The 27,607-nt window shown below is 32.6% G+C and overlaps 2 protein-coding genes across 2 annotated transcripts in view; both read right to left on the bottom strand.

Annotated features, from left to right (window-relative positions):
• Positions 1-225: 225 nt before the first annotated feature.
• Positions 226-1,052, bottom strand: LOC126737055 (mpv17-like protein 2). Its single transcript, XM_050441748.1, has one exon. It carries the CDS (start codon positions 929-931, stop codon positions 299-301), a length of 633 nt encoding a protein of 210 aa, XP_050297705.1. The 5' UTR covers positions 932-1,052; the 3' UTR covers positions 226-298.
• Positions 1,053-17,327: 16,275 nt separating this feature from the next.
• Positions 17,328-27,607, bottom strand: part of LOC126750301 (phosphatidylcholine:ceramide cholinephosphotransferase 2-like) — a 113,204-nt gene continuing 102,924 nt past the window's right edge. The window contains exon 8 of the mRNA XM_050459875.1: positions 17,328-17,856. Coding sequence (XP_050315832.1) covers positions 17,704-17,856 — 153 coding nt within the window. The 3' untranslated portion in view covers positions 17,328-17,703. The remainder of the gene's footprint in view (positions 17,857-27,607) is intronic.

Here is a 27,607-nt window from a genome sequence, read left to right as displayed (position 1 = left end):
ATGTACTCTGTTATATTAATTTTATTTATGCCTGTCAAAAGTTTATTTACACTCAACAAAAAAAGAATTAAGTTTATTAGGAAGATCATTCTTGATATGTACTAATGTTCTATTTATTTCTTTGACTTAGTAAAATTGAATCTTTGGCAAACAATACTAGCAGTTTCTGTATAAATTCAAAAGCTGGACAGACAGATTCATTTTTTTATAGTAAAAAAAACAATATTCTCAGTATCACAGCAGATTGTCTATTAAAACTTATTGTTTACAATTTGTTCCTAAGTTCCTTAATATTTGTTTAATCTACCTCTGCATAATAGGTTTCCTCGACACATTCTTCAGAACTTGAATAATTATGATGTTTAACACGGGAGGTATACACATCATACCCTAAAGAGACTAAATTGTCAAAAAGTACTCTATATTTAGTAGACAATACATAAAAGTTTAAAAACTGACATGGAGGCCAAATCATCCACTCGGCTGCATATAACCTCCAAGCTTTTTGCTTTACTTCGGTGATAAATTCTTGCATTGTAGATCCTTCCAAGAGTGCTATTGAGCCAAAGAAAGTTGATATTGCCAGTGGGCTGCCTATCAGCTGATCGACTATAATTTTCTTAAATACTATTCTCACTGTATAGCCAGGTATGGTTCTATCCAAGAACATATACCAATAGTGGCATACAACCCCAACAGTTGTACCCGATAAAGTCATGTCTAATGTTCTTTTCTTGTCCCATTCTGTAATTTCTTTACTGTAAATTTCGTACTTTTGCTCAATGAGGTCGCCCAGACCGGAAAGACTTAACGAGAGCCCCACATTTGTATACAACAAATATTTGTCACTAAACATGGTGTTAAAGAATTTCCTGGTTTTTACGGCAAAGCGGTTTTGCAAAAACAGTAATTTTCGAGCAGCTGCCGCCATGTTCAATAGATTGTTAACCAATAAATAATTTCAAAATTCACATTTAAAAGTAAAAAAATTACAAAATGGGTCAGAAATAGAATTTTTTTTTTGAGGTTAGGAACCTAAAGAAACACGTCATTATAATGTGACGCAGTGTTGCCAACTATAGAAAAATGAAATCCGCTAGTTTGATGTTTAAAAACCGCTAAATTGCATATTTTTCCGCTAAATTACTAAGCTTGTAAGTCTACATTTATATAGTTATTTTAATTTTGTTTATGAAACAAAAATTGGGGTAAAGATGTAAACAAGGGTATGGCGTATTTTTTTTTAAATAAAATAACATAAAACTTAACACTGATTCATAAGTTTGTTATTTTTTTAAACTGTTTTAAGGGGAAATAAATAAAGATCCTTAAGCTTATGTATTAAAGTTTTTATTATTCAAACCAAAACAAAAATATTCAACAACAACGAAAAAATAGGAACTAAAATTTAATAAACTAAACTACATTATTCTGTGAAGTTCCATAAAACAAGAAATAGAATTGTTAAAAATAATTAAAAAAAGTTATTTCTAGATAGTTTTAAAGACTAAAAGAACAGAAAAAACATTTAAAGATTCAAAAATGACAAAATAAAGGTATGTATATACCTATGTTAAAAAATATTACTCAATCAAAATATTAAAGTCTGTGGTATCGTCGTCATCATAGCACTTTTTTGTGCCTATTTGATTCACAATATCAAGAGGCACATCATAATCATTACAATATTTGTTATACCTTTTGAGTCCATATCTTACAAACAAATAAAACGAAAGTATTGCATTTACCATATTGGTACTCATTTTATTTCGGTATTTGTTTTTCACTATATTGAGGGAACTAAAAATTCTTTCCACATCTGCATTAGAAAATGGCAGTACTAAAATTCCCAATGGAAAATTGGAAAGTTCCATAAAGGGATTTTCTCCACTTGCATCCCGATATTTTACGACCTCAGTCCAAAAGTTAATGGTGTGGGTTATATTTTCCCATTTAATAAAAGTTATATTGTTATATTGCAAAATAATTTTTTCTATTTCATTATCAGCAATTTTTATATTTTTTAATAATAAAATCAGTGGCTCGATTTCTTTGTTTTGCTTTAAAATATTCAGAACAGAAATTAATGAAATTTTTTCTAAATGTTTAACATTTTCAGGAAGACGAATCTAAAGTTGCTTTAATAACTCTACTAAAAAATTACGGCACCGCTCTCTTATCATCTTTTCTTCTGCAGGCGTAACTTTTTGTTGGTTTAATAATTCGCTAATTTTTGTCTCAAATTGGTAACCCAAATAGGGTTTGGGATTTATTAAAATTTCAAATATATTATCGCCGTCTGTATTTTGAGTTTCCCAATTGGGAACAAAAATTTTATTTCCAATACGCTTAATTAACATATTTAAATCATGTAATAAGAAACTCGGATCTACATTATTAGATTCAAACATTTTATTAACTTTTTGCACTTCATTTGGTACAGTTTTTAAAAATAAAAGATATGCCAACTTTGTTACGTCGTTAAACATTGAGTACAAAATCTCAGCGGTATAGCATTTTTCAGAAAGACGCGTTATTTCAAAATGAGTTTTTAACTCAATATATTGATTTAAGATTCTGTCTACAGCAACTTCAATACTTAACCATCTTGTGGAGCACGCGCGTACAATTTTTTTTGGATCTGCTCCATCATTTATTGCATTAAAAAGATTGTAATTATTTTGACGATTTGCTGACTTACTAAACCAATTGTACGTTTCAGAAATCATAAATTCCAAATTTCTTGGGAATGTTTCCTTAGCTCCGTGAGATACAGCTAATTGTAGAGAATGGCAGACACATCTAATTAAAAGTAAATTTGGAATTTCCGATTTTAAATGAGTGTAGACACTGTTGTTAATACCTCTCATAACACAGGCATTATCGGTACCAATTCCCACAAGATTATTTAGAGAAAGGTTAAAAGTTTTTAAAGTTTGTTTAACGGCGGTTGCAATACTTTCGTCATTACAATGCTCTAACTCAACAAGCGCTAAAAATGTTGATATTTTTTTACCCAATTGATTATCATAATAAATGATTGCCATTCCTAGTAGTTTTGTAACACTTATGTCATTGGATTCATCCAATAACAAACTATATTTAGAAAAACCAGTAATTACAGATTTTAACAAATATTTTTGACAATGGGGGTAAAATACATTTCTTATGATCCCGCTATTTTTAAATTTTTGGCGGACACATCCTGGAATGTATTTTTACATAACTCGCCAAGATGGTCTATGGGTAATATAGACGAATGCACACCAACAAATAACGATAATTTTGCCTCTGCAGATTATCGTTATCCTTATTCATACCGGCAAAATTTATTTTTGATTGGACTCCAGATCTACTCGGTGCAAATGGTTCAGCTGCCTTGACATGTTTAAGGGATGCCAAATGTTTTTTTTATATCGGATAGCTTTGCAGAAAAATCAGATTTACAATATTTGCACCTTGCACGGGTTGGATGGCCTGCAACCTGCACTAACTAATTTCGAAATTGAGGAAAACTTAACCATTCCTCGCGAAAATGTTTTGTCTTAGGTTTTTCGCCCATTTCTAAAAAGTAAATCGATTGGTAACCATAGAAATAATGTTTTAATAGAGAATTAAATAATAAAAATTTAAATATGTATGTTACGGATAAAATGCACTATTTGAATAAAACGCAATATCTTTATAGTATTTTAATTGCTTAATTCGGTATTTTTTAAATCATTTTAAGAATATAATAAAAATAATATTTAAAAAAAAATGACAATTCCACTCTTATGTCATCATAACCCAAACCAAGACAATATTTACTAGAATTATCCGGCTAAGACACAGTGTTTCCAGATTTCGCATTTCACCCATAACGTACCTTAACACTTGAAACAATAACAATAACAATGAAACTTACCAGTTATTCTGTTTTTAAGCAGAAAACGAACAATGTAAAACAATAACAACAAAATTGCAAAGAAGTAAACAGCATAACCTAATAACGTAATTCTGACCTGATAAATGATAAATTATGTTTCTTATTTCCCAATAAGGCAAGTTACGAACTAAAGAGAATCCCCGAGAACAAGAGAATCCCCGAGATCCAAAATATGCAGCCAATAGGAGTTCGAATATATCAGTCGACAAAGCAAGCAAAGGCGATGTTGCCTATTACTAATAAATCGATTTGTAAAAACAATAAAATTATTCTAATTTATTGTTTAAAAGGACAGTTGCAGTTAATACGCTAAATTATGTTTTTTCCCCCAGGTAAACCTCAGTTTTCCGCTAAAAAATCCGCTAGCCGCAATAAGCATTTTTTTTCCGCCAATGCAAATGTAATTACACCAAATCTAGCGGAAATTCCGCTAAGTTGGCAACACTGAATTGTGACATTGAATTATAGCAGGGCGACACTGGACTAAACTGTCATTGCTGTTGCTACATACTAAAGACCTAATATGAACTGTTGTCACTGGTTGATAATATGTCGTTTATCAAACAAAGATTGGAAGTAAGCTGACATGAAGCAACCAACATTATTAGTTCGTTAATGTTACGACTGAGTCGCGATCGAAGTCGTGATCGTATCGAGATCGAGTCGTGATTTTAGAATCCCAGCCCACGACTCGATCTCGATACGATCATGACTTCGAATTCGATTGCGACTCAGTCGTGACTAGAAGGGTGATTCTAAATTTCAATCGTCGGCTAAACTCGATTTGATTTAGGTTTCTTGGTATATATTTGTTATTTTCCCTAATATTTGACACTTGACAGATGGAAACGCACAGAAAACAAAGAGAGAATAGAAGAAAAACAGCCTAATAAAATTCTGCGGAACAAAACGCCATTTCAAAGCGGTGGATGAGATCCGAACTAATAGCAACGGAACTTCCCCATTATATCAGGAAATAATTTTAACGTTTTTAGCTTTTCAGCATCTGAACTCGTGGAAAGGAAATTTCTTTCTATTTTTCTAGTAAAAATCTCCTGACTGATTCTTTTTTAATTTCTGAATTCACGCGGATTATCGGTTCACTGGAATACCGCAAAATACAAAAGAGACCGAGAAAGAATAAGTATCAGGAAATTTCCACTATAAAAAAATAGAAATAAAGAAATTTCCTTTCCAGGAGTTACAGGTTTCTAGGGTTCAGGTGCTGATGTCCTGCTGATCTTGAGACTTATATACAGGGTGGTCCAACAAAAATAAGCCCACCGGTTCTTTTAGATATTTTGGAAAGAAATCTTTTTTGCTTATTATTAATTTTAGCCTCTAAACCTTTTAAATTTTTAAATACCCACCTATGTACATATCTATTAAAAAATTTGAAAGAAACAAAAAGAACGTAAACATCAAAAATATTTTATTTAATATTTGTATAGTATACTTACTAATAATAATTATTATAATATCTGCTATGTACCTACAAGACTTACAAATTAAATTCCTCACAGAATTAACTTAAATAGAGGAGAGGCAAGGTCATTTCTGATGAAAAAGTTTATAATACATACATACATACATACATATATCTTTATTGTTTCTAATATTGTATAATATACTTTTAACCAAAAGAAATTTGATGCTTATGCTGTATAAAATGTCTTTATCATCACCTCTTTTGATTTATTACTTACTATACACCCTGAAAAAATGGGGTAAAATGCCGCAAATTGGGGTAAAAGCATGAAACTTACCATAGTTAATTAGGCCATCCGCCATTTAAAATTATTTGACCCGCAGTACCTAAAATTTCACCCATAGGGGGCTGTTTTTACCCCTATTTTATGGTAAAATTTTCAACAAATGCAAGCTACAATAGTGTAAATAGATATGTTTAAAACTATTATAAAGCGAAACATTATTTAATTATTATGGCTTTAATTCTTGCAAATTTTGCCATTTTTCAAAATAGGGGTGAAATCTGCTGACCCTATGAGGTGAAATTTTTAGGGCAACATATTTTTTAAACAGATTGTTGTATACATTTTTAAAAATATAAAGCAAAATGCTATTTAATTATTCTAGCTTTCATTTGTTGAAAATTTTACCCTTTTTTTCAAAATAGGGGTAAAAACAACTCCCTATGGGGTGAAATTTTAGGTGCTGCAAGTCAAATCATTTTAAATGGCCTAAATAACAACTATGGTAAGTTACATGCTTCTACTCCAATTTGCGGCATTTTTTTGTGAACCGCACAGACTAAAATAGTGTGGACAGGATACTCATGACTTTTCCCCCTGGGGAAAAAAAGTCGGGGTGGGCAGTCATAGGTGGGAACTGGGCTTTAGTTTAAACATGATAATTTTTTATATACCTGTGACATTCACTGTAGGTACTGCTGTTCTTTTAAGTCCTCTCTTGGTGTTTCGTACTTTGCAAGACATCTCAAAATGATCATCACAAACAAAATATCTGTTATAAACTTTTTCTGGGGTTAACTTATCATAATTGGGTGGTTTGATAATAGATATCCATATATCATATAATTCAGGTTCATTTTTCGGAAATTGATACCTTTTGCTATCTTGATTCTTACAGCCAACAACACAACATTTCTTTCGGTGAGATTGAGGAGCAGAAAAAAAAATTAAAAATACAATATTAAGTAGGTAGTTAAGAAACAAAATGATGAAGGTATAGGGTATACACAGGGTGTTGCAGTTTTAGAAGTTATTGGCAAAAAGTTTTGGTAAAAATTTCGTCTTTTTTGTCACCCCGTACTTACAGATATCCCTCAAGGTGAGAAAGTTAGGTAAAGGTAAACTGCCAAGTCAAGTTGTCATAATAACATTGTGGTTTTAATTAAATTATTATTCAAAATTTCTCGGTAACTATTGCCTTGGTAAAACCATTTAACTATTAGTAAGCACACTTTCTTCAGTAGTGTTGTAAGTGACAGCTAAGTTTTTTAATTTAGAATTTTAATGCAGTGAACTTATTAGGACAAATTATTTGATGTTTACCACCTGTCAAGGTACCTAATAAATTTTGGCTGGCATACCTGTGAATACGAGGCAATAAAGAAAGACAAATTTTCGTTAAGATTTTTGGCTGTTTCTCCTAAACGGACAAACGAAAAATAATTAAAGTTATTTTGTAGGTTGCATATTTTGGTGCTCTTTAAATTTTTTCAATACATTTTTGTCTAAAATAATTGGGGAAGCCAATATTGACCCTATTAAAAATTACATGGGATTTCCTATGTCCTGCCTGGCAATGCAACACCCTGTATAAGTACTAAAATACATATACCTAGTTACAAAATGTAATGATAATAAAGAAAAGTAAATTTAAAACAACAAAACTTCACCACTCTCTTGGAAAAAAAAGTAATCTTACCTGAAAAATCGCAGATCTCTATAGGGCTCTAATTTCACCACTAAACTTTACTACTTATTTGTACTACTGTAATCCACAGAACACACAAAATAGCTGTTATCTGGAGCAAATTTGCACACAATTTTAAGTAAGGGCCGTTTTAATTTAGGTTTAGGTCAAAAAGCAGAAGCAGAACTCGACTGAAGTACTGAAGGATAAACAATTCTGTGAATCACTGATGACGCGAGAGACGCGACCGCCATCTACCCAAAAAAAACTAAAGCATTAGTTTATTGATTAATTTTCATAGGACGTGACGCCGACGGTAGCGCGCAGTGGATGTGATCCAAACTACCATTTCCAGCAGAGGTTGCCATTTAGGTTTTTGTTCTATTCTCTCTTTGTTTTCTGTGTGGAAACGTCACTTGTCTTTTCTATTGATAAACACTAAGAAATTTTTGATTTATTTTGTTAATTTTTTTCGCCTCCGTGTTTTTTTATTTAAATATATGGCTATATTATTTCTTTAAAATAAAATATGAGTATGCAATCAATAGGACCCATAACATTAGGGAAATTGGATCTCTCCATAAATGATAATTTGTCTTTCATCTCTTATATTTGGAAAATTAATGAATCGGTCAGCAAGTTGATTGCCGATAATTTCAGTACTTTTATGGATCCAACGACTTGCAATAGTTTCGCTAATTCCAAAATTAAAATTTTGTCCAATGCTTCTTTGGTAACAACCTGTGGCATACAATCTTGACATACTAAAACTGCTCATTCAATAATGGTAACTCTACTTCCTCTGCACAGAACACAAATATATAGTTCCTCTGCCTCTATTATAAACAAAAGGTTGTGGAAAATAGGGTCGAATTAGATCTATTAGTTGTTGCGTTTAAGAAAGCTTCTTGATATACAAATGAAAATCTTTTGATAAAGTATAAACCACAGAACACAAATATATAGAGATGTGGTGGTTGCATACAAACTGAGAGAAATTCCTCTGACAAATCAGCTAGCGTCCTCTCGCTTGGCAACGGAAACTGTTGTAACTAATTTGACAGTTTGACGCGCCTAGTTGGACCAATCAAAATGGTAGAAAGGCGTGGCCAAATTAAGGCCGGAAATCAAATTTCATTTATTCTGATAATCCTATTATTTAATATCTAAAGCAAACGCCTAATCAAAAAGGTTACTTTTGATTGGCGAGATTTATTTAACGAGGCTAAGAGAAAAGGGTCTTTTTGATTAGGTCAGAATAAAAATAAAACTCTTCAGCTTTATTTTACATATCTAAATTAGTTAATTTACTGCAATAATCAATTAACAATAGTGTACTACATATAACAATAGAGTACTACCAATTACAAATTGGACCTCAGCAAAACCTTACAAAATGTGATCGATCAGAAGAAGATTAGAATACCAAATGGAAAGTCTACAGCTACATCTCAAGAACCAAATAGAATTTAGAAAACGCAAAAGCCATTGAGTGGCTATCACAACTAGTGCTAACAATTCAATCCAACTTCCAAAAAAAAAAGTTAAAACTTTGGTAGAATTCCTTGACATTACAGCAGCCTGTGATAATGTGAAGATCTACAAATTATATAAGGAATAATTAAAATATTAATCAAGCCTTGTAAACATAATTTTTAAATTATTAAATATCAGAGAAATATTTATGATCAATCAGGATAATAATATAGCAGGACCAATCCTGCTGACAATAGGAGTGGCCCAGGGAACATCACTCAGCCCGGAATTGTTAGATACATATTTAATACAATATCACTACACATTTAATCATACAATAAAACTACACAAAATTCTAGAGGGGATAGTGACCCTACTATATGATGCTAATGATTTAGTATTTATTAAAATAGGAGATGATGAGCAGGATATTATAAAAAGCCTGAACCACTCACCCACCTAACCCACCTGGAAAAACTAGCAGATGCACCAAAAGAGATAAATTTAAAGATATCAGCTAATAAATTCGCAGCAATGATGTTCCAACCAAGAAAAGGAGTTAAGGAAAAGAGTACCCAAAAAATACAATAAAATGTGAACAACAGGTGATAAGATGGGTGGAGGAATATAAGTATTTAGGGATAGTGCTGTCTAAGACTCTCAATTGGTCTAAGTGCATTATGAAAACGTGTGAGTCAGCAGGAAAGGGGATAAATGCAATCGAAGCATTCAGCAGGATATGGTACAGACCCGGTAACGTTAATAATTCTCTATATAGCTATAGTTCGATCCCACTTAGATTAAGGAAGTATTTTGATTAATCCTAACATGATAGCGAATAAGAAAAAGCTAGACGCAATGCAATTTCACGCCGTCAGAGTAGCTCTAGGATGCATGAGGTCTACCCCTACCAATTTATTATTGGCAGAAAGTGATGAAATGGACTTGGAGAAGCGAACTTTCTTACTTATTCAGAAGGAGATGGTTAACCAAAAAATGATTGGCGAAACATTTAAAGTTACAATAGGACTCAATAATTGAATTAATAGAAGAGATTATACAAATGGACCAATCAACAGGATATTTCCTACATCGGGATTATCTTCTGCATATGAAGAACTAAGACCATTCAATAAAAACATAAGAAAATACTAACTCTTACCATGTTTTTGTATTTAATCAATCAAGAGTATCAGATGACACAAATACCAGTAATGAATTTGCGTATTAAGAAAGGAGAAGCAATTTATGGATTTAGAGAATACCAAATTAAAAGATTTTCACCATATTTATATGGTTCAATTGATAGACACACAGGAAGCAGGGTATATTACCCACAAGAAGACTGTAGATTCACATCCAGATTACCCAAGGGAACATAAATTTGTACAGCAGAAATAATAGCAATCCATAAGGCAATAAACCCAAGTTTGGGAAACAACATACAAAAAAGTGCCATAAGAAAAAATTCAAACTGCATGATTAAAATTGATCTGGACCATATAACATTTCCTACCAAGCAAAGGAGAATGGTATGGATACCTGGTTGCATGGATTCCAGGCCATAAAAATATAAATGAATGAAATGAGGAAAGGAAATGATAAAGCAGGCAAATTATCGAATGTAGGAAGAACAGTTCTTAAAATACCATATCCTATAAAACTAGATATACAGGACATGCGACCTTATGTAAAACAAAAACACTGAAAAAATGGCAATTGGCCTAGCAGGAGTCTAAACATCAAGGGCAAACAGTGCAGGAATGTTTGCAGTAGTCCCCGAGAAAACTTTGGTACTCTACATTAGAATACCAAGGCAGAGGCTTTACAACAACGATTAAACTTTGAGTGGCCCATTGCACCAATTTCTCTTTATTCAGTGTTAAGTATTATGACCATACTAAATAGATTATTGATCGCGAACAATATTAAGTTATAGCAATGTTATTGGCCCATTTTCCCACATAAATCCATCCGTTTGTGCTGTCTACCATATCTGTTTTAACCATGTTTTTCACTATCGTAATAAAAAAAATAAAGTCAAGTAAAAATTAGTAGTGCATAGAGTAAAGTACAAAATAAGTGTAAAGTTAAACACAGAAACACCTGCTACACAGCAGGACCGATAGACCAAGCTCAATAAGACGGTGGACGTGAGGGAAACCTTGATGTGATTTATTTCACAGTCCCAAGAAATAAGGATAGGAATAGGAATCAGTAGCTTCAGCTCCATCATAGATTAATACTTCTTGGGTCAGCTTATGTCAGCCATGACTATGGTTTACATGGTACTAAATCATGATTCTGCGTATAAGCAAATCCGTTCAGGACGGACTTGTATTGTGTTGGAGGGTTAGATCGGGTGTTTTAGGGCAATAAAACAACACGTAAAACCGTTCCGTTAAAAAAATAATTTATTTTTTTATAAACAATTTTTTTTCAAGTTTTAAAGAAAAGTATTGTCTTAATGAAAAAATTGCACAAAGTGTGTCACACGGTATAAAAACGACGCTTAACTGCAAAACCAAAAATCTGTGATTTGCCTACGATTAAATAAAATTATGAGATTCTATCAAAAACACAGTTCCATTAAATAATCTGAAAAAGTTATAACTAAATAGTAACTATAAACAATGATTTTCTGAAAACAATATAAAAATATGCAGTAATATAAAGGAAAACCTTATATACAACAGGTACTATATAAATATTTAAACTGCAACAATAAATTTTCTTTTTTGATACAATTATAAAATAACGAAAAATATTTTAATTTTAAATATACATATTATATAATTAGTATGTACATTTATATAAAAACAAAATGGTCATATATTTAATATAGCCCCAATAATTATACATATTTTAGTACATTCTAGTTTACTTCAATTTTAGTATAAATTCTTCCAGACTCCAGTCAGTGAAAAAAAGTTAAAACAGTAGACTTTCGAAAAAGAAATGCGGCATAACTGGAAAGTATACTGTCCTTTAAATTCCTGGACGATTCATAACACAACGAAAATCATCCTTGTGCATTTATATGGTGTCAGGCAGTAAAACATTGTTCGAAACCTACTGTGCTCATATACGTGGTTAAGCTCATTATTTTACTTCTTGTTAGAATTGGCACAAATGTAGTCGATACATTTTTATTTAATAATGGCAAGCTCTAGGTGGCACCTATAGTGATCCAGGAGTTATAATGGGGAGGTTAGATGATACAGTAAATCAATTTACAGATAATAAAGTAAATAATTATATAAGAGATTTTCGAAGAGAACAACAAAAAAACAGAGAGAAATAAAAACATCCGATAAAAAGATTTTGTTTATTTTATCATTGCTTCTCTATGATAAGTTTCTCTTTAAACCAGTGTCCTTAAGATTTGCTTAAGAGTATGCCACGACACCTTGTGTACATTTTCAGTTGCCTTAAGATAATAGTTTTAAAAAAGTTACAAATTCTAACAATATCATATCGATTATACGTTCTCTCTCTGGGTTATTACATAAATACATAACTTCTATGTCTATTATAATGGTATATAGATTGTTCCCGGTATAAATTAAATATTCCTTTTGTAATAGAGTAATCGAATTTAACATACAAGGTGTTTTAGAAACGTATGAAAGTTTTTCCAAAATACAATAAAATAAGTTTTTATTAGTATAAACAACTTTAAGATACTTCTCACAATTTTATAGGTTACTTTAACAATTATCAGACATCTACTGGGCCACTTGTATAATTATAGCCTTGCAAAAAATATAACATTGGAAAATTAAAACCCACAAAATTTAACATCATAATAAAAAAATAAGCCAGGACTTTAACTAGTTCAGGTAATTAACCATGATTTTAACCGCCTGGAAATAAAAAAAGGCAAGTAGCTTGAGCAAATTAATAACGTGGATTTATCTCACGGAAAAACAGAATAAGTTGCCTAGATTTCCAAAATGCCTGAAGCACATAAATCATGGCTGTAATTAGCAAGAGCCTGGAAGAAATAAATAATTATTTCCAAGTAAATTATTATACTCTCTTATGTTTCAACACTTTTATTGCCGCGGAAATATGAATTTTATTGCCTGATCTTTTTATGAAAAGCAATAACACAAACCATAAAATCTGCATCCCCGAAAACATATAAAAAAAAGTTTACATGTTTCACCTGACTAGGGCATCATCAGACCATAAGGTTAAGATATACGTTAACAATCTTGGTTGTTTATACACGTTAGGTGTTTTGTGAATGTTATGGTATGATGATGCTCTAGTCGGGCAAAAAAAGCAAGCTTTTTTATTAAATGATTTACATGATGCTGTAGATTTTGTGTTATTGCTGTTTATAAAATGCATAACTAGCATTTTTTTCATAATAGATGAATTTTTCGATTTAAATAATGTTCTTAAATTGTTTTCTGTTTTTGTCTCTAAGTGAAATTAACATCTCTAATACGCAACCTACTTAATTTTTAATAATTCTAATTGGTCCAATAGATGTTTATTAAAGAAAGTATATCTTAAGTTTTCTTTAAAACTTGATGTAACTTTTCATCACATTTTGGTCCGATGGTCTTCTCCACGATTTACCACTCGAAAACACCTTGTATGTAAATATTTTGTTTTTCTTATTTATATCGGGAACATTTGTATATAAAAAAAGCTGCATACGAAAAATCTTCTAGTGTAAGTCTTCAATTCAACAAGGTATACGGTATATAGTTAGGAAACATGCGTGATTGATGGATATATTACTTTATAGTAATTCACAAAAATCTGCTATATTCTTGTTTTGTTATTTATTCGCACGCGCTGTTTGGAGTCGTATAATAGCAACAGGAAAATGTCTTTTAAAAACAATTAACAGTCACAATTTTGTGTCAGAAAACTAGGGCTATTTTTGGAATTTTAATAATAATTTTCATTCTAGATCCATTTTTTTATCGCAAACACCTTCATAGAGTCATTAAGGGTAAGTGTGCGCATGTCATATATCTTTACGAAAATAGTAGGGAGCGGAGTTCCGTTGCCATGCAAATCAGTAGCAGTACGGCTAAATCACCTTTAAGAAGCAGATGTGCGGTCGGTTATTACCGTCTTTCTTTTTCTTAAATTTTTGGGCAATTTTCTTTTTGTGTTATAGGTTGTGTGTATAAAGATAAATCCGGTAAGTTTTAATTTAGTGTATAGAAGGTTCAATAAAGAATTATTTACCTCCATTGGATTTTTATATGTTCTTCTTATTTTTAAAATTTTTATATTTTATCTTTTTGTTGTTGTCTGGGGTAAGTGTACGCAGGATATACGCGCATAAGTATACGCGCGCACACTTGCCCCGTCTTCTTCCATTTACTTATATTTCTTTATTTTTTAGCAAAATGCCCCGAAATTACCAAAGAAAAAAACCAGAAAAAACGTTAGTGACTCAAGCCCAAATAGACGAAGCGAGAAACCTGATTGGTCAAGGTGTTAGCCAAAGAGGAGCCGCAGAACGAGTTGGAATTAGTGAGTCAGCTTTAAGAAAAAGACTGGCCTTTAAGTCTGTTGCAGTTTCGCTAGGCCGCTTTAGACCGACATTTACTGACGAGCAAGAGCGCGAAATCGCTGAGTATTGCTTAGCTATGGACAATATGTTTTATGGTATTACGATCCACACCTTACGCAGATTAGTTTTTCAATATGCCGAAATTAACAATATTCGTAATCGATTTAACAAAGTTTCTAAGATGGCAGGACGCGATTGGGTTGCAGAATTCCTTTTGGGGCTACGCCAATCAACGCCTAAGTCTTGCCAGAGTGATAGGATTTAATAAGGCTCAAGTGGATAGATTTTTCATAAATTTAAATCTGCTTTATGAAAAATATAAATTTGATGCTAGTCGTGTTTACAACATGGATGAAACTGGGATTAGCACAGTTCCAAATAAAACACCTAGAGTAGTGTCAGCAAAGGGCAAAAAAGTAGTAGGTAAGGTTGTATGTGCAGGAAGAGGCATAACAGTAACAGCGATATGTTGCATGAGCGCTACAGGTCAATATGTGCCTCCCGCTTTTATTTTTCCCAGGAAAAGGATGAAAGGTGAACTTCTTGATGCAGGGCCAACTGGCTGTGTTGGTATGGTATCCGACTCAGGATATATAAACACAGACTTGTTTAGGCAGTCGCTGTATCACTTTAAGGACCATGCCCGTCCCCAAAAAGAAGCGCCAGTTTTATTAATATTGGATAACCATTCATCGCACATCAACCTAGAGGCATCCAATTAATGCAGACAATTGGGAATTGAAATTCTTACACTTGCTCCACACACCAGCCATAAGATCCAACCCCTAGACAGAAGTTTTTTTGGTCCTCTAAAAGCTAAATATTCTGTAGAATGTGAACGCTGGATGAATCAACATCCTGGAAGAGCAATAACACAGTACCAGATAGCTGGCCTTTTTAACGAGGCCTACAAACAAGTATCAGCAGTTGGGAATGCTGCATCTGGTTTTTCTGTCACTGGGATATTTCCGTTTAATGACGGCAATTTCCAAGAACATGACTTTCTGCCCGCTTCGGTAAATGATGTTGAAAATATTCGTCAGCAAGAGGAGATAACCACCAACGCTGAAGAATTAAATGAAACAACCGAACTTCCTGCGACCAATGAGGAGAAGGGTCTACCTTAAAAGAAGTAAAAGAAGTAAAACCTATAAAAACAAAGAGTACATTGTACAATTTTGAAGAAATTAAAAATATATGGAAAAATATTGATCAAGATATAATTGATAATTTAATTTCTTCCATGCCTCAAAGGTGCCGCCAGGTAATCGCCAGGTAATCGGAAATAAAGGCTTGTGGACTAAATATTAAGGGCGCAATCTGATGTTTTCTTTTATTTTTATTGTAAGCGTGGCTTAATTTTTGTCGTATAGAAATTTAACTTTTCTTTTTATGATCTTGTTTATACGGAAGAATTTTGGTATGTTATGTAATAAATATATGTTTATTAATGAGTGTATTTGTTTTATTGAGTTTTAATTCTTCTTGCGTTTTTGCTTTTTTAATAAAAGAAAAAAACTGTATCGTCGCTCTATTTTTGTCCGATATTGTATGTTTATAAAATAAATAAATTATTTTTTTTTTACTAATGAATTGACCCTGCACAAAAATGTTCTTATTTTTTCCGCGGTAATCGCATGTCGAAAAAAGTGACGAAATAAAATTTGCCCTAAAATAAATAGGGATTATAAAAATAGTTTTTTGTCTTAGGGAAAAGCAGTGGCGTACATAAATAAATTTAAAATATTTAGTTTTCGTTCCTGTACGGACGCCACTGATTAAACTTTTAAAAAATCCTCTACATCAAGAAATGGCTGTTGATACTCAGATAGAGGGTGTGTGCTAAACTTCATAAACATATCTAGCAAGTTAGCAATATAGAAATAAAGCTAACTTTTTCTTAGGATTTTAACACCCTATAGTCAAAAGCTAAGGGGATCACCTAAGGATTAACACCCTTAAGGATCACCATTTTATTTTATAACACCCTATATATCTCAGTTCCATAAAGCTCTTAAACAATTACAATTATTCATCAAAGTAAATGGCATATGAATGGAACAATATATAGTATGCAAATGACATGGTCTTGATAACAGTGAATATGTATGACTTCCAAGGGCTCCATGACATAGTTGTAATGCACAGCTGACAAGAGACAAAATTTCTAATAATCACCCGCAATATAAATGAGTTGCATATGATGAGTCAAGACATGAAAAAGTTTAACTATCTGGGAAGTTGGTTATATAAAGACTGGTCTTTAGACCTAGAAATCAAAAGCCAGATAGAAAAAACGAGACGCTCATTCGTGACATTTAGAAACGTTTTTAAGAACTCTGACCTCACTCTCTTGCTTTGATATTTGATAAACACCATATTTTTTTTTTTAGTTTCTTTACAGAGACGACATAAGTCACTTTTCTCCAAAAAGCATATGGCTTAAAACAAAAAATCAGTAACACATAATGTACAGGAATATTATATTTTAAAGCATTTTTTCTACAGTGCTCTAAAAACAGCTTTTTTGTGTATTTCTGAAATGACCAATTTATAAGATTCATCGATTGTGACACGGATGTGCCTCTAATAATAATATTGTTATATCTTGCTATACCTTTATAGTGTCTTTACGCAAACACTCTTATTATAAAAAGACTGAAAATGTTCTGCAATTCAAACTGGTTCAAGTCATTATCTATACTATAGGAAAAACGAGTTCTCTAACACCGAGTAAATGAGTTCTCGTTAACGGACTGCGTTGCCAACTAAGACATAAAATTACATGTTTTTAAGGTAAAATTAAGTGCACCAAAAGTCATATAAATTAAATATTTTGATAAGCAAACCAAGTTTGAAAAATTTCGATCATACCATTGTTAGTGTCTCCAAAAGTGAGGTCATAAGTCATATACTAGTTTTATATCTGCTTTGCTTTTTAAGAATTTTGAGAATTACTTCAATAAAACGACTAAATTGACCCACTGTTTATGCTGCCATTTAAATACAGTTAAATTAAATTACAAAAACAATTACAAGTCCGTCTCACCTATCATACCATTTCAGTTACAATAATTAAAAAAAAAACAATTTACCTGCAGACGTCTTTTTTACGCTTAAAACCGTCCTAATATCCACATAATCAACATTCTTCTGACGACTCCAAAACAAACACGCTCAATCACAAATATTACCTTCTCTCACGCACGAAAACAAGAAACATTACAACGAACAAAAAAAAAATGAGTTAAGTAAGTCACTTTAAGGCGCTAAGTAAAATATAACACTTATATCTTATTATCACAAGGTATACGAATTTTCTTCAGTGGTATTAACATAGTTTGGTTCGGCACTAACTGGCCCGGTTGCCTTTTGATTGCCACCGGCGGGGCCACGGCAACGGCCAATCGAATTGGCGCGGGATCGGCCCTCCAACGTTGCCCTCGAAGTAGAGGAACAACGCGAACCACCAGCTCCGGCTCAAAAGGTTATTCGATGAGAATTGCTGAAATTAAAAAAAAATCATTTAGTACGTAATCAACAAATCTTAGTTCAGTTAAAACCTAAGACGTTTTACAACTAAGTATAATTAAAAACTCGAATTTACTAATTCCTTACTGCACCTATTTAGGATCTTCTTAGAACTAGTCATATGTCACAATTGTGTTGTACCTTGCAATATACTAAATAGTAAGTTTAAATAAATTTTTGTGGTAGCTGCATTAAAATAAAATGTTAAGGATTTTTGATCTAAGGGACCAGTAATTGATTTGCCAATTTACAATCCGTATAGGCAAAAAAATATGTTCGGATATGTACAGTTGATTATTGATTTTTTGTCCTGGTTTAACAGAAATCCGCCAGCACGATACACATACCTAACCATAACAAACTAAAGTAAAATATACCAACTAAGTCATATCTGACATTTACATAACACACATATTAAAATAATAAGGTAACAATGATTAGAATTGCATGATTAAGAGTATTTAAAGTTAATACAAAAACAAAAAAAAACGTAAGAGAAACATGATGTTATATTAATTTAAGTTTATTCCTGATGAGTGTCCTAAATTGATTGATGCTAGTCGAGTCAATATCTGAAGCATATAAATTGAAATAATAGCAGAGTTTATAATAATATATGGGTGAGTTTTTGTAAATGTTTGTACGTGGATATGCTAAGTAAAACATTCTGGAATTACGAGAATTTAATCTGTTAATGGCAAAGGGGAGATGACGAAGAATGTCATGACAATCAATATTAGTTTTTCAATATTTTATAAGTAGTTAACAAGAATATCTTAATTCTCCTCTTACTCAAAGAGAGCCTGTCAAACACCGACAATAAGTGTTCATTGTCGCAACTTCTAGGAGAATAAACACCAAATTGCCTGTAATACACACTTCAGAAACCTCCTTTGCACCCCTTCAATCGGAGCCATCCAAACATTATATAGGGAAGACCATATGATGGAGTTATACTCCAAGCAGAGTTGGCAAAACGAAAAACCCATTTAAAAAACCCACCCAACGACCTATACAAAAACCCATAAAAAAGCCCAAAGAATATGAGATGTTTAAAAAAAAAAAGAAAAATGAGACAAAATTTAGATACTTTTTATATAGTATTTAATAACAAAATATCAAAATATAATGACATTCTTATTCCTAAGTTTTATCAACAAATCGGGTGTCTCACTTTTTCGTAAGGAACAAAATTAAATAAATAATTTCAATTGGAAACAGAACAGAAAGGTACTAATAGACCAGTCTTTAATATTCTTATTCCTAGGTTTCAAAAAATCAATTTTTACATTAAAATATAAAAAACAAAACAAAAACAAAACGCCTTATTCATTATAGGAATAAAATAAAAATAAATTAAACACCTAAAACAACTTTTTCTTTTTCTCTTTTTTAAAATGGCTCATTTTAATTATTTTTACTAGCTTTTCTACCTTATCTGGCAGCAACTTATTCCAAACACATAAGCGTCCACACCAAACCATAGGAACTAAAGATTCTTTCCAGAGCTGCAGAACTAGCAGGCCAAAAATGTAAGTTTGCAAAAAATGTGGCCATGTTCATCAAAATACGATCTGAATCTGAATTTTGAGCTGTAGAAGTAATCTTAGTTTTTACAATTGACCACCATTTGAATGCAGACATGTTTTTTATCACGCTTTCCTTAAAAAGTGATGATTGATAAATATCTTCATCCTTTATTCGGAATAATAGATAACCTTGGAAAAAATCTTCGTGATTCTCAAGTAACCAAGCCTCTGCCTCATCCTGGTATTTTTTTTCTAGGTTTTTGTCCATATATTTAGGATCAGTTAAAAAACATAGAAAGTGGAAGGGTTGTATTGCCTCCTCAAAATTTTTTTAATGTCTTCAATGTAGGGGCTTAGACATGGTTTGTTTAATAAATCTAGCCAGATGTTGACGGCATCGGCGAGAGTAGTTTGGTCACTCTGGATTTATCTAAGGCAGTACCAACTGCCTGTAGTTGTTGCTCTAAGTCAAGTGCATTTTTGTATAAATTAATGTCGTCAATCTTTCTTATAATATGCTGATCAAGAGACTCTGGATGTTCTTTTGAAATTTCTCGGTACATCATTTTTCTAAATTTGTGCATTTTATTTTCATTGTCGGTTACTATTGCAAAAACGTCTTTATTGTATAATTCCTTACATTGTTTAATCGCACCTTCAGCGATTTCAAAATGATATTTAGATGTTTTTTTGTTATCGACGCAATCTAATGAAGATAACAAAAAAGAACTATTTCCGGTGTGAATGCTTGTCAATATAATTGGATCGTTTCTAACACTAGACCATCCATCAAACATCAGAGTAACTGGTCTATTTCCCTCGGTCTGCATTAGAACTTCCCTTATTTCTTTTTCATAAACCTCGTAAACTTCATCCAGCAAGTTTCCGGCAATTTGTCTCCTGTTAGGGGGTGTATAACCTGGTCGAAGGGATTGGATTATCTCAATAAAAGATGGATGTTCAATTGTGGAAAATGAGAGATTGCATGTATAAAAACATTCTGCAATTTTGAGGTCCAATTTATGTTTTTCTTCCTTTGATGTTTTCACGACTACTTTGTCCAAAACTGTTTGTTTTCTTCTTTTAGGAGTCATCGTAACTGTAACACCGTCACTGTCACTCAATTGGGGGGATTCTCTATCTTGTTCTGGCCTTTTTCTGTTTTTTTGTGCTTTCTGTTGTAGGGCACGAGGAAAAAGAACCCTTGTCATCATCTGATAATCACAAAGGAACTACCTGGCTCTCCAGATACAACGAACACTTTCCAAGATGTGCTTTAATTCTCTCTATTTTTCCCGTCAGTTTTTAAGGACAAAATTTGCACTTGAGTGTACCATCTGTCAATCGAATCACATATTCCCACTCCACAGATTTGTGACGACCCCCTTCGTAATAGTCCCCACCTTTTTTAACCCTTTCTTTATTGCCTTGCATTTTAGCTACCTTTGAACTTGTCGGAACTTCGTTTTCTTCTTTTTCCAAGTTTTGCTTCATTTCAATCTCACTGTCTGAAATCTCCGACGATCCATCCAAGATGTTGACGATCTCGTGATCAGCCTCCAAATTTCTAGACACAGAATTCCCTTGTGTTGATGTGGATGGTATTGATGAAAGACTATCAAAAGACTGTTGTGATGGTGTTACAGTCTTCCATCCGTTTTCCGTCATTTTTATTCATATCGTTTCCTGAGTTTACCACTTCTTCAAGTTGTATATCTTCAACGATAACTTCAACTAGGTTTGTTTTTGTTGTGTTACCATCCATATTTTTCTACCATAAAAGCAAGAAAAACCCATATTGAAAATATTTATAGTTTAAAAAAAGTAAAACTCACCTTTTAACTTTTAGTTTACGCATCAAAAAGAAACACACTAAAACACTCTGTTTTATTACTATTACAACACTTTACTAGTGTTGTGTAAAGTTTTAACACAACACCAAAAAACAACCAGTCTAGTCAAAACTTCAAAATTAATGTTATTTTTCTATAATTTGAGGTTAGAGTTCCGGAAAATGACAAATACCCAAAACTCCACCCAGAGCATACAAAAACCCAGATTTTTGCCAACCCTGACTCCAAGATTGGCAACACCAAGCTATCAAAAAGATGGAGGCTGACATCAATGTTAAGCTCCTTGGTGGTTCTCGCAATAAAGCCGGAAATCTTTTGGGGATTGTCAACCTTGGACAAAATGTGGGAAGAAAAAGATAAATTACTATCAAAAATAAATCCTAAGTCCTTTTGTTTGGTTACTCTTTCTAGTTCCACAGCATTTAATACATAACTGAACGCTATAGGGCTACTATTGAGGGTAAATGCAATTCAAACACACTTACTGACATTTCATTTAAAGCTATGAATGTCACACCAGTTAGCAACATCAGAGAAATCATTTTGTAAGTTGAGTCTTCAATGCAGTCAATCTGTAAGAAACACTTGAAATTATCAGCAAGTAGAAGACCCTTCGCTTTTTTAATGTTGCATATTAAGCCATTAATGACCGCCAAAAATAAAAGGGGTCCGAGATTGGAACCTTGAGGAACCCCAGAGGTGTCCTTAAAGAGAATGACCTAGATCCCTTAATTTCAACGTATTGGAACCTCTTACTCAAGTATGACCTAATCAATTCATTAATGTACGTAGCTAAATCTAAGTCTGACAAAGGTTTTAAAATCACGCAGTGTCTCACTCTTATTAAAGGCCTTTTTCAGGTTAGTATATGTAACGTCAACTTGTGATTTTTTGTTGATAGCTTCATGGACATATTGACAAAAGGCGGTGAGATTAGTAAAGGTAGATTTACTTGTTAAAAACGCGTGTTGACACAACGTACATAAATAAATAATAAACAAAGATTTATCGAAATCTGAAAATCACTAAATAGTTTTACCACTAACCAAAACTATTTTTTCAAATTTCCTTCTAGACATGTGTCTCGATAAATAGTAGGCTACTATAATAGAGTAAAGTTTTGCTTACAACATTAATAAAAATGTTAAATAACACATGCGAGAGATGACCACCCTGAGGTATTCCAGATCTCTATTATTTTTTTTTTAACAAAATTGTCCAATTTTGACTCTTTGCAATCTACCAGTCATGGCTGAAAATTTTTCAGAGTGTCTAGCAGATTTTAAGTTGGCGATCAACAGTCTGTGGTCAACTCTACTAAACCTTGGAGATATAATATTTAAGATAGATGATAGGTACAGATTTATATATCCTGGTTATACAGTAGTGGAAAAATGTAGAGCAACGTTTAATAAGTTGCTAAAATAAAATATTAGATGATGACATTTAGCATAAAACTTCTGTAGATAAAAACATATGGTACTTATAAATGGTTTGCCAATAAAAACTGTTAATTCTTATCTCATTTTATCAAAGGACACAAAAAAGAATACTTCAGAGTGGAAAAAGGTAAAGCAACATTTTTGAAATATTTCTCAAATCATGCAAAATATTTCACTTAGTGTTAGTTTAAACTGATAAGTTGACGGTATTTGGCTGCTTAAGATGGCTTGCGGTAAACATTTATCTGTCGATATTAAAAATAGAATTGTTGATTTATACAAAAGTGGTCAAAAGCAGATTGCTATTGCAAAGACATTTAGGTTACATAGATCTATCGTGTCTCGTATAATTAAGTAGTTTCATATAAATAGCGATTTATCTGTTAAGAAAAAGTCAGGGAGACGTAGAAAAACCACTCCATATACCGATAAACAAATTATCAAAATTGCTAAAAATGAGCCTTTTCTGGGATCCAATAAGATAAAGCACCGCATATCCAAAGAGCTTGGAGTAAACGAGACTTCGAGGACGGTGAGAAATAGACTATTAGAGGCCAAGTTATTTGCCAGAAGACGTTAAAGTTCCCGTTTAAGTTTTGCCAAAACGCATCTACATTATACAAAGCATGATTGGAAAAAGGTAATCTGGAGCGATGAATCCAAGTTTTGTTTGTTCAAAAGTGATGGAATTGTGTATGTTAGACGCCCTGTCAATGAAAGACTCCCAAGTATACCTGTCCAACAGGGAAACATGGTGGTGGAGCAGTAATGGTTTGGGGATGCTTTTCGGGCTATGGTATGGGCCCCCTATATAAAATAGAAGGTATAATGAACCGGTTTCAATATAAGGACATATTAGAGAGCCAAATGATTCCATATGCTCATGATACTATGCCTTTAAGACATTTATTTCAACAGGACAACGATCCCAAGCATTCTTCTCGGTTCGTAAAAGCTTGGTTCAGAAAGGAAAACATTAATGTAATGGAATGGCCTTTACAATCCCCTGATCTCAATCCAATTGAGAATCTGTGAGACATTTTAGATTCCAAAAATGGAGGAAAATCTTATAAAAATCAGCAAGAATTGTTTGAAGCATTGAAGGAAGCATGGGTGAATATGGATCCAGGGATTATTTCTAAGCTAATAAGATCAATGCCAAAACGTTGTGAAGATGTAATTAAGAATAACGGGTACTCTACAAAATATTAACTTATGTTTTTTTTTATTTATTAGAAATGAAATAAAAACGAATATTAAAAAATGTTGCTTTACTTTTTTCCACCTAAAAAATAATTTTTTAATACAAAAATACTAAGGACAAGGAAACATGTTTTTTTTTAAATATTAAAATGCTTGTGTAATAATAAATTACTGGAATGAATTTTACTTCTGGTTTACATTCACTGCTTGAAAAAATAAAGTATTTTCAAATGTTGCTCTACTTTTTTCCACTACTGTATATGAAACATCATGAGATCCACTGATATAATCGGAAATAAGCTCTCTGCATACCTAGCTCAACTCATCTAAGACAAGCCTGAATGAGCCTTCCAGATTGAATATGTGAGTTCTCTTATCAATGAATGCTTCTGAATATAGTCACTTCTTGTCTGGATAATTTTCGACTTAAGACATCTCGAAGGATATAAAATGTATAAATAAGTCTTGGAACTATAATTGTAAAATAATCTACATGTTTTGTCCACCGTTTTGGATATTTTGGATAAATACTTAACCCTTTATTGTTATAATAAAAGGAATAAAATTGGATTAATTTGATTTTAATTGGATTGGAGGAAATAACATGTAGACAGTGACACCATGTCAACTTTGACATGTTATTTCCTATCACTATCCCAAAAATCTTAACTTCTTACGTCATATTGTTTTAATGAGTTAATCAATGAGTCATGGGGAACAGTGTCGAAGATCTTTAAGAAGTCGAGGAAAAAAGCCAAGCATTTCCTGTTTTCATTTAGGATATAAATAATTTCAGAAGTCGGGTATATCATAGTTGTACTGCAATTCCCAATAAATCCAAATTGTAAACATTCAAAAATTCAAACATAAATCTAGACATTCTTGTAAACCATTATTTAAGGGCTTAATATTTTAACAAGCTCTATCTACATTTTTCAATCAGTAATCTACATTAGAGACTATTCTTTTGGTGGTGAGATGCCTAACAGTTATCCATTAAGAAATACTGATGAGTATTCCAAACCTCAGACTGTCTTCAACAAACAATAGTTGCTATACAATAATAATATAATTTCCATTAGAGTGTATAATAACTTACCATCTTATATAAAAAATGAAGATACTTTGAGGAAATTTAAATCCAAACTTTTTAACTTTGTAGGAAAGTTAAAAAGTTTGGTTTGGAAAGTTTAGAAAAAGCCTTTAGGAAAAATGTTTCATAGTGTAAAGGAACACTTATTTAACAGATATTTAATATTCACCTAGTCATCCTTTCATTTTATTGAAGAAAAAATGTATCTGTGTATTTTATATTAGTATGTATTGTATTTTAATATTATGAAATTTGACGAAACTAATGTCTTTGTATTCGACCATATAAAAAAAATTGATTTTTTAAATTTTGAACTTCCTCCCTTGATTTACCCTTACAAAAAGAACATACATTTTTTTGTAAAAATAACGACATATTAAATATTTATAATGTGCAGCTAGTTGTCAGAAGGATAATGAGGAACAAGCTCAGATTTACTTTAAATAGAAACGTATCATCCATTTTTCTCTAAGAGACCAATCGAAAACAAAAACAAAGGTAAGGACACAAAGTCACGGTCTCATCCAATCTATATAATTTATTAAAAAAGCTTAAAAGCTACACGTGTTTCGCTCCTGTCGGAGCATCATCAGGCCTAGACCTACACAGATCACATTACAACTCTTGTTGTATATGTATATGCTGATAACTCTTGTTGTAATGTGATCTGTGTAGGTCTAGGCCTGATGATGCTCCGACAGGAGCGAAACACGTGTAGCTTTTAAGCTTTTTTAATAAATTATATAGATTGGATGAGACCGTGACTTTGTGTCCTTACCTTTGTTTTTGTTTACTTTAAATCCCTGGAAAACAAAAAATATCCCGAAAACTAACATGAAATACCCACTGTTTTGTTATAGTAACTGAATACACTGATTTACACTCCGGCGAGCTGGGACGGCCAGGCATGTATAAGAATAATACCAGCCTCAGAAAACCTGTTTCAAAGGGATAAATCAAGGAAAATCGGAAAGATCTCTAAATATCATATAAATTTAGAGCCACATCAACGTTCGGCAACCTGAAAAAAATAAGAGCTTCAAATTCCAAGAAGAAGACATGGAATATATTAACAGAATGACTTTAAATACTTGAAACAACAAAACTGGCCTCAAGTGCCCTAAAGATATGAATAAATGAAAAATGATATTCTCAAAGGACTTCAAAGCCAGCTCTGCATATAAGATACACATAAAGTTATGTGTCTTAAAAACTCGGAAGAAATAATAGATTTAAATACAAGGAAGAAACCCAAAATGACTTGAAATACCTGACAAACTAGAAAAATAATTTGAACTGCCCGGAAAAAATAAAATATTACCTATAAAGGCATTTTTAGAAAATTACAAAAAAGTTGTTCTTGCACAACTCGGGCCGTTTCTTACAAACTCCTTCTTATAGAGTTGCCAAAATTGATAGAGTTTGTCTAGCTAAGGAAAGGTACACCATCTGTTTCAAAGCTGCGCCAAGTTTTGTCCCCTAATAACGCGCGATTAGCGACAGTAGCGCGCCTTTTTTTAATTTTAATTTTAGAGCACATAACACAAATATAAGAATTAACGCAACGGCACTGTTTATATGCAAATCGGGGCGATCGATACCGTTGCTTTGGCAGCGGCGTAAACAAATTTACTGCGCCACCGAGCCGAACAACACGTGCTGTACCTTTCCTTAGCTAGACAAAGTCTAAATAGTAAGTCTGGTTGACAGTCTTACCCTCTGTAACCCATTGAGTTATCACGATACCGTTAATATCGATGAAAACGGTCAACATTGCCTTGAATTTTGATTTGGACATCCTTGCTTTTTTAATTCTGGGCGATTCAGGCGTCTTCTAATGCATAGATTACCGCTTTGTTTCAACATCGCATTGAAAAATCCACGTTTCTTTGCAAGTAATAATATTTTTCACCAATCCGGGATCTTCTACGCTTTCAAGAAAATTGAGCAGACCCGGTGACGAGAGTAGAGAAAAAATAAAAAAGTCTCGGTCACATGTTTCGCTTAAACTAACGCATGAGATGAGCACGAGATGACCTGCATAGTCATCTCGTGAGAGTTATTACTAGTTTATACGGTCTGATGATGCTTTATTTTAAGCGAAACATGTAACCTTCGGTGCATACAAAAAAATTCTGAGACCAAGACTTAGCGTTTTTATTCTTTCTCTACTTACGTAGGTTTTTTTTAGATAATGGACTCTAAAAATGAGTTCTTTCAATCGGTTGACGAGAGTTGTTAATTTGTTGCCAAAATCAAAAACCTTGTTTGCAAGTTGACTCTAAACGCCCTGTATGTATTTCCTTACCAAGAGCATAAAGAAGCTTGTAGAGTTAATATTAAACATTCTATAGTTGGATCAATGGATCTTTGCGTTCACGTCACTAAACTATCATTCAACTCAACACAATTGTTTCTCATCCGCTCTCTTTCTAATTTAGACAAATCAAATGAGAAAGAGCACAGAACGTAAGTCTTCAAAATACTCGACCTACGGTCGGAGCGACAGTTATGAGTTAGACAAGGACAAACATTGGATCGCATATCTATGATAAACTTTCAACATCATTGGCTCCCCGTCGGGTTTTAAAATCGATTATTTCCT

Source organism: Anthonomus grandis, chromosome 1, assembly GCF_022605725.1.
Source record: "Anthonomus grandis grandis chromosome 1, icAntGran1.3, whole genome shotgun sequence".
NCBI lineage: Eukaryota > Metazoa > Arthropoda > Insecta > Coleoptera > Curculionidae > Anthonomus > Anthonomus grandis.
This window is presented reverse-complemented; position numbering and strand designations above follow the sequence as displayed.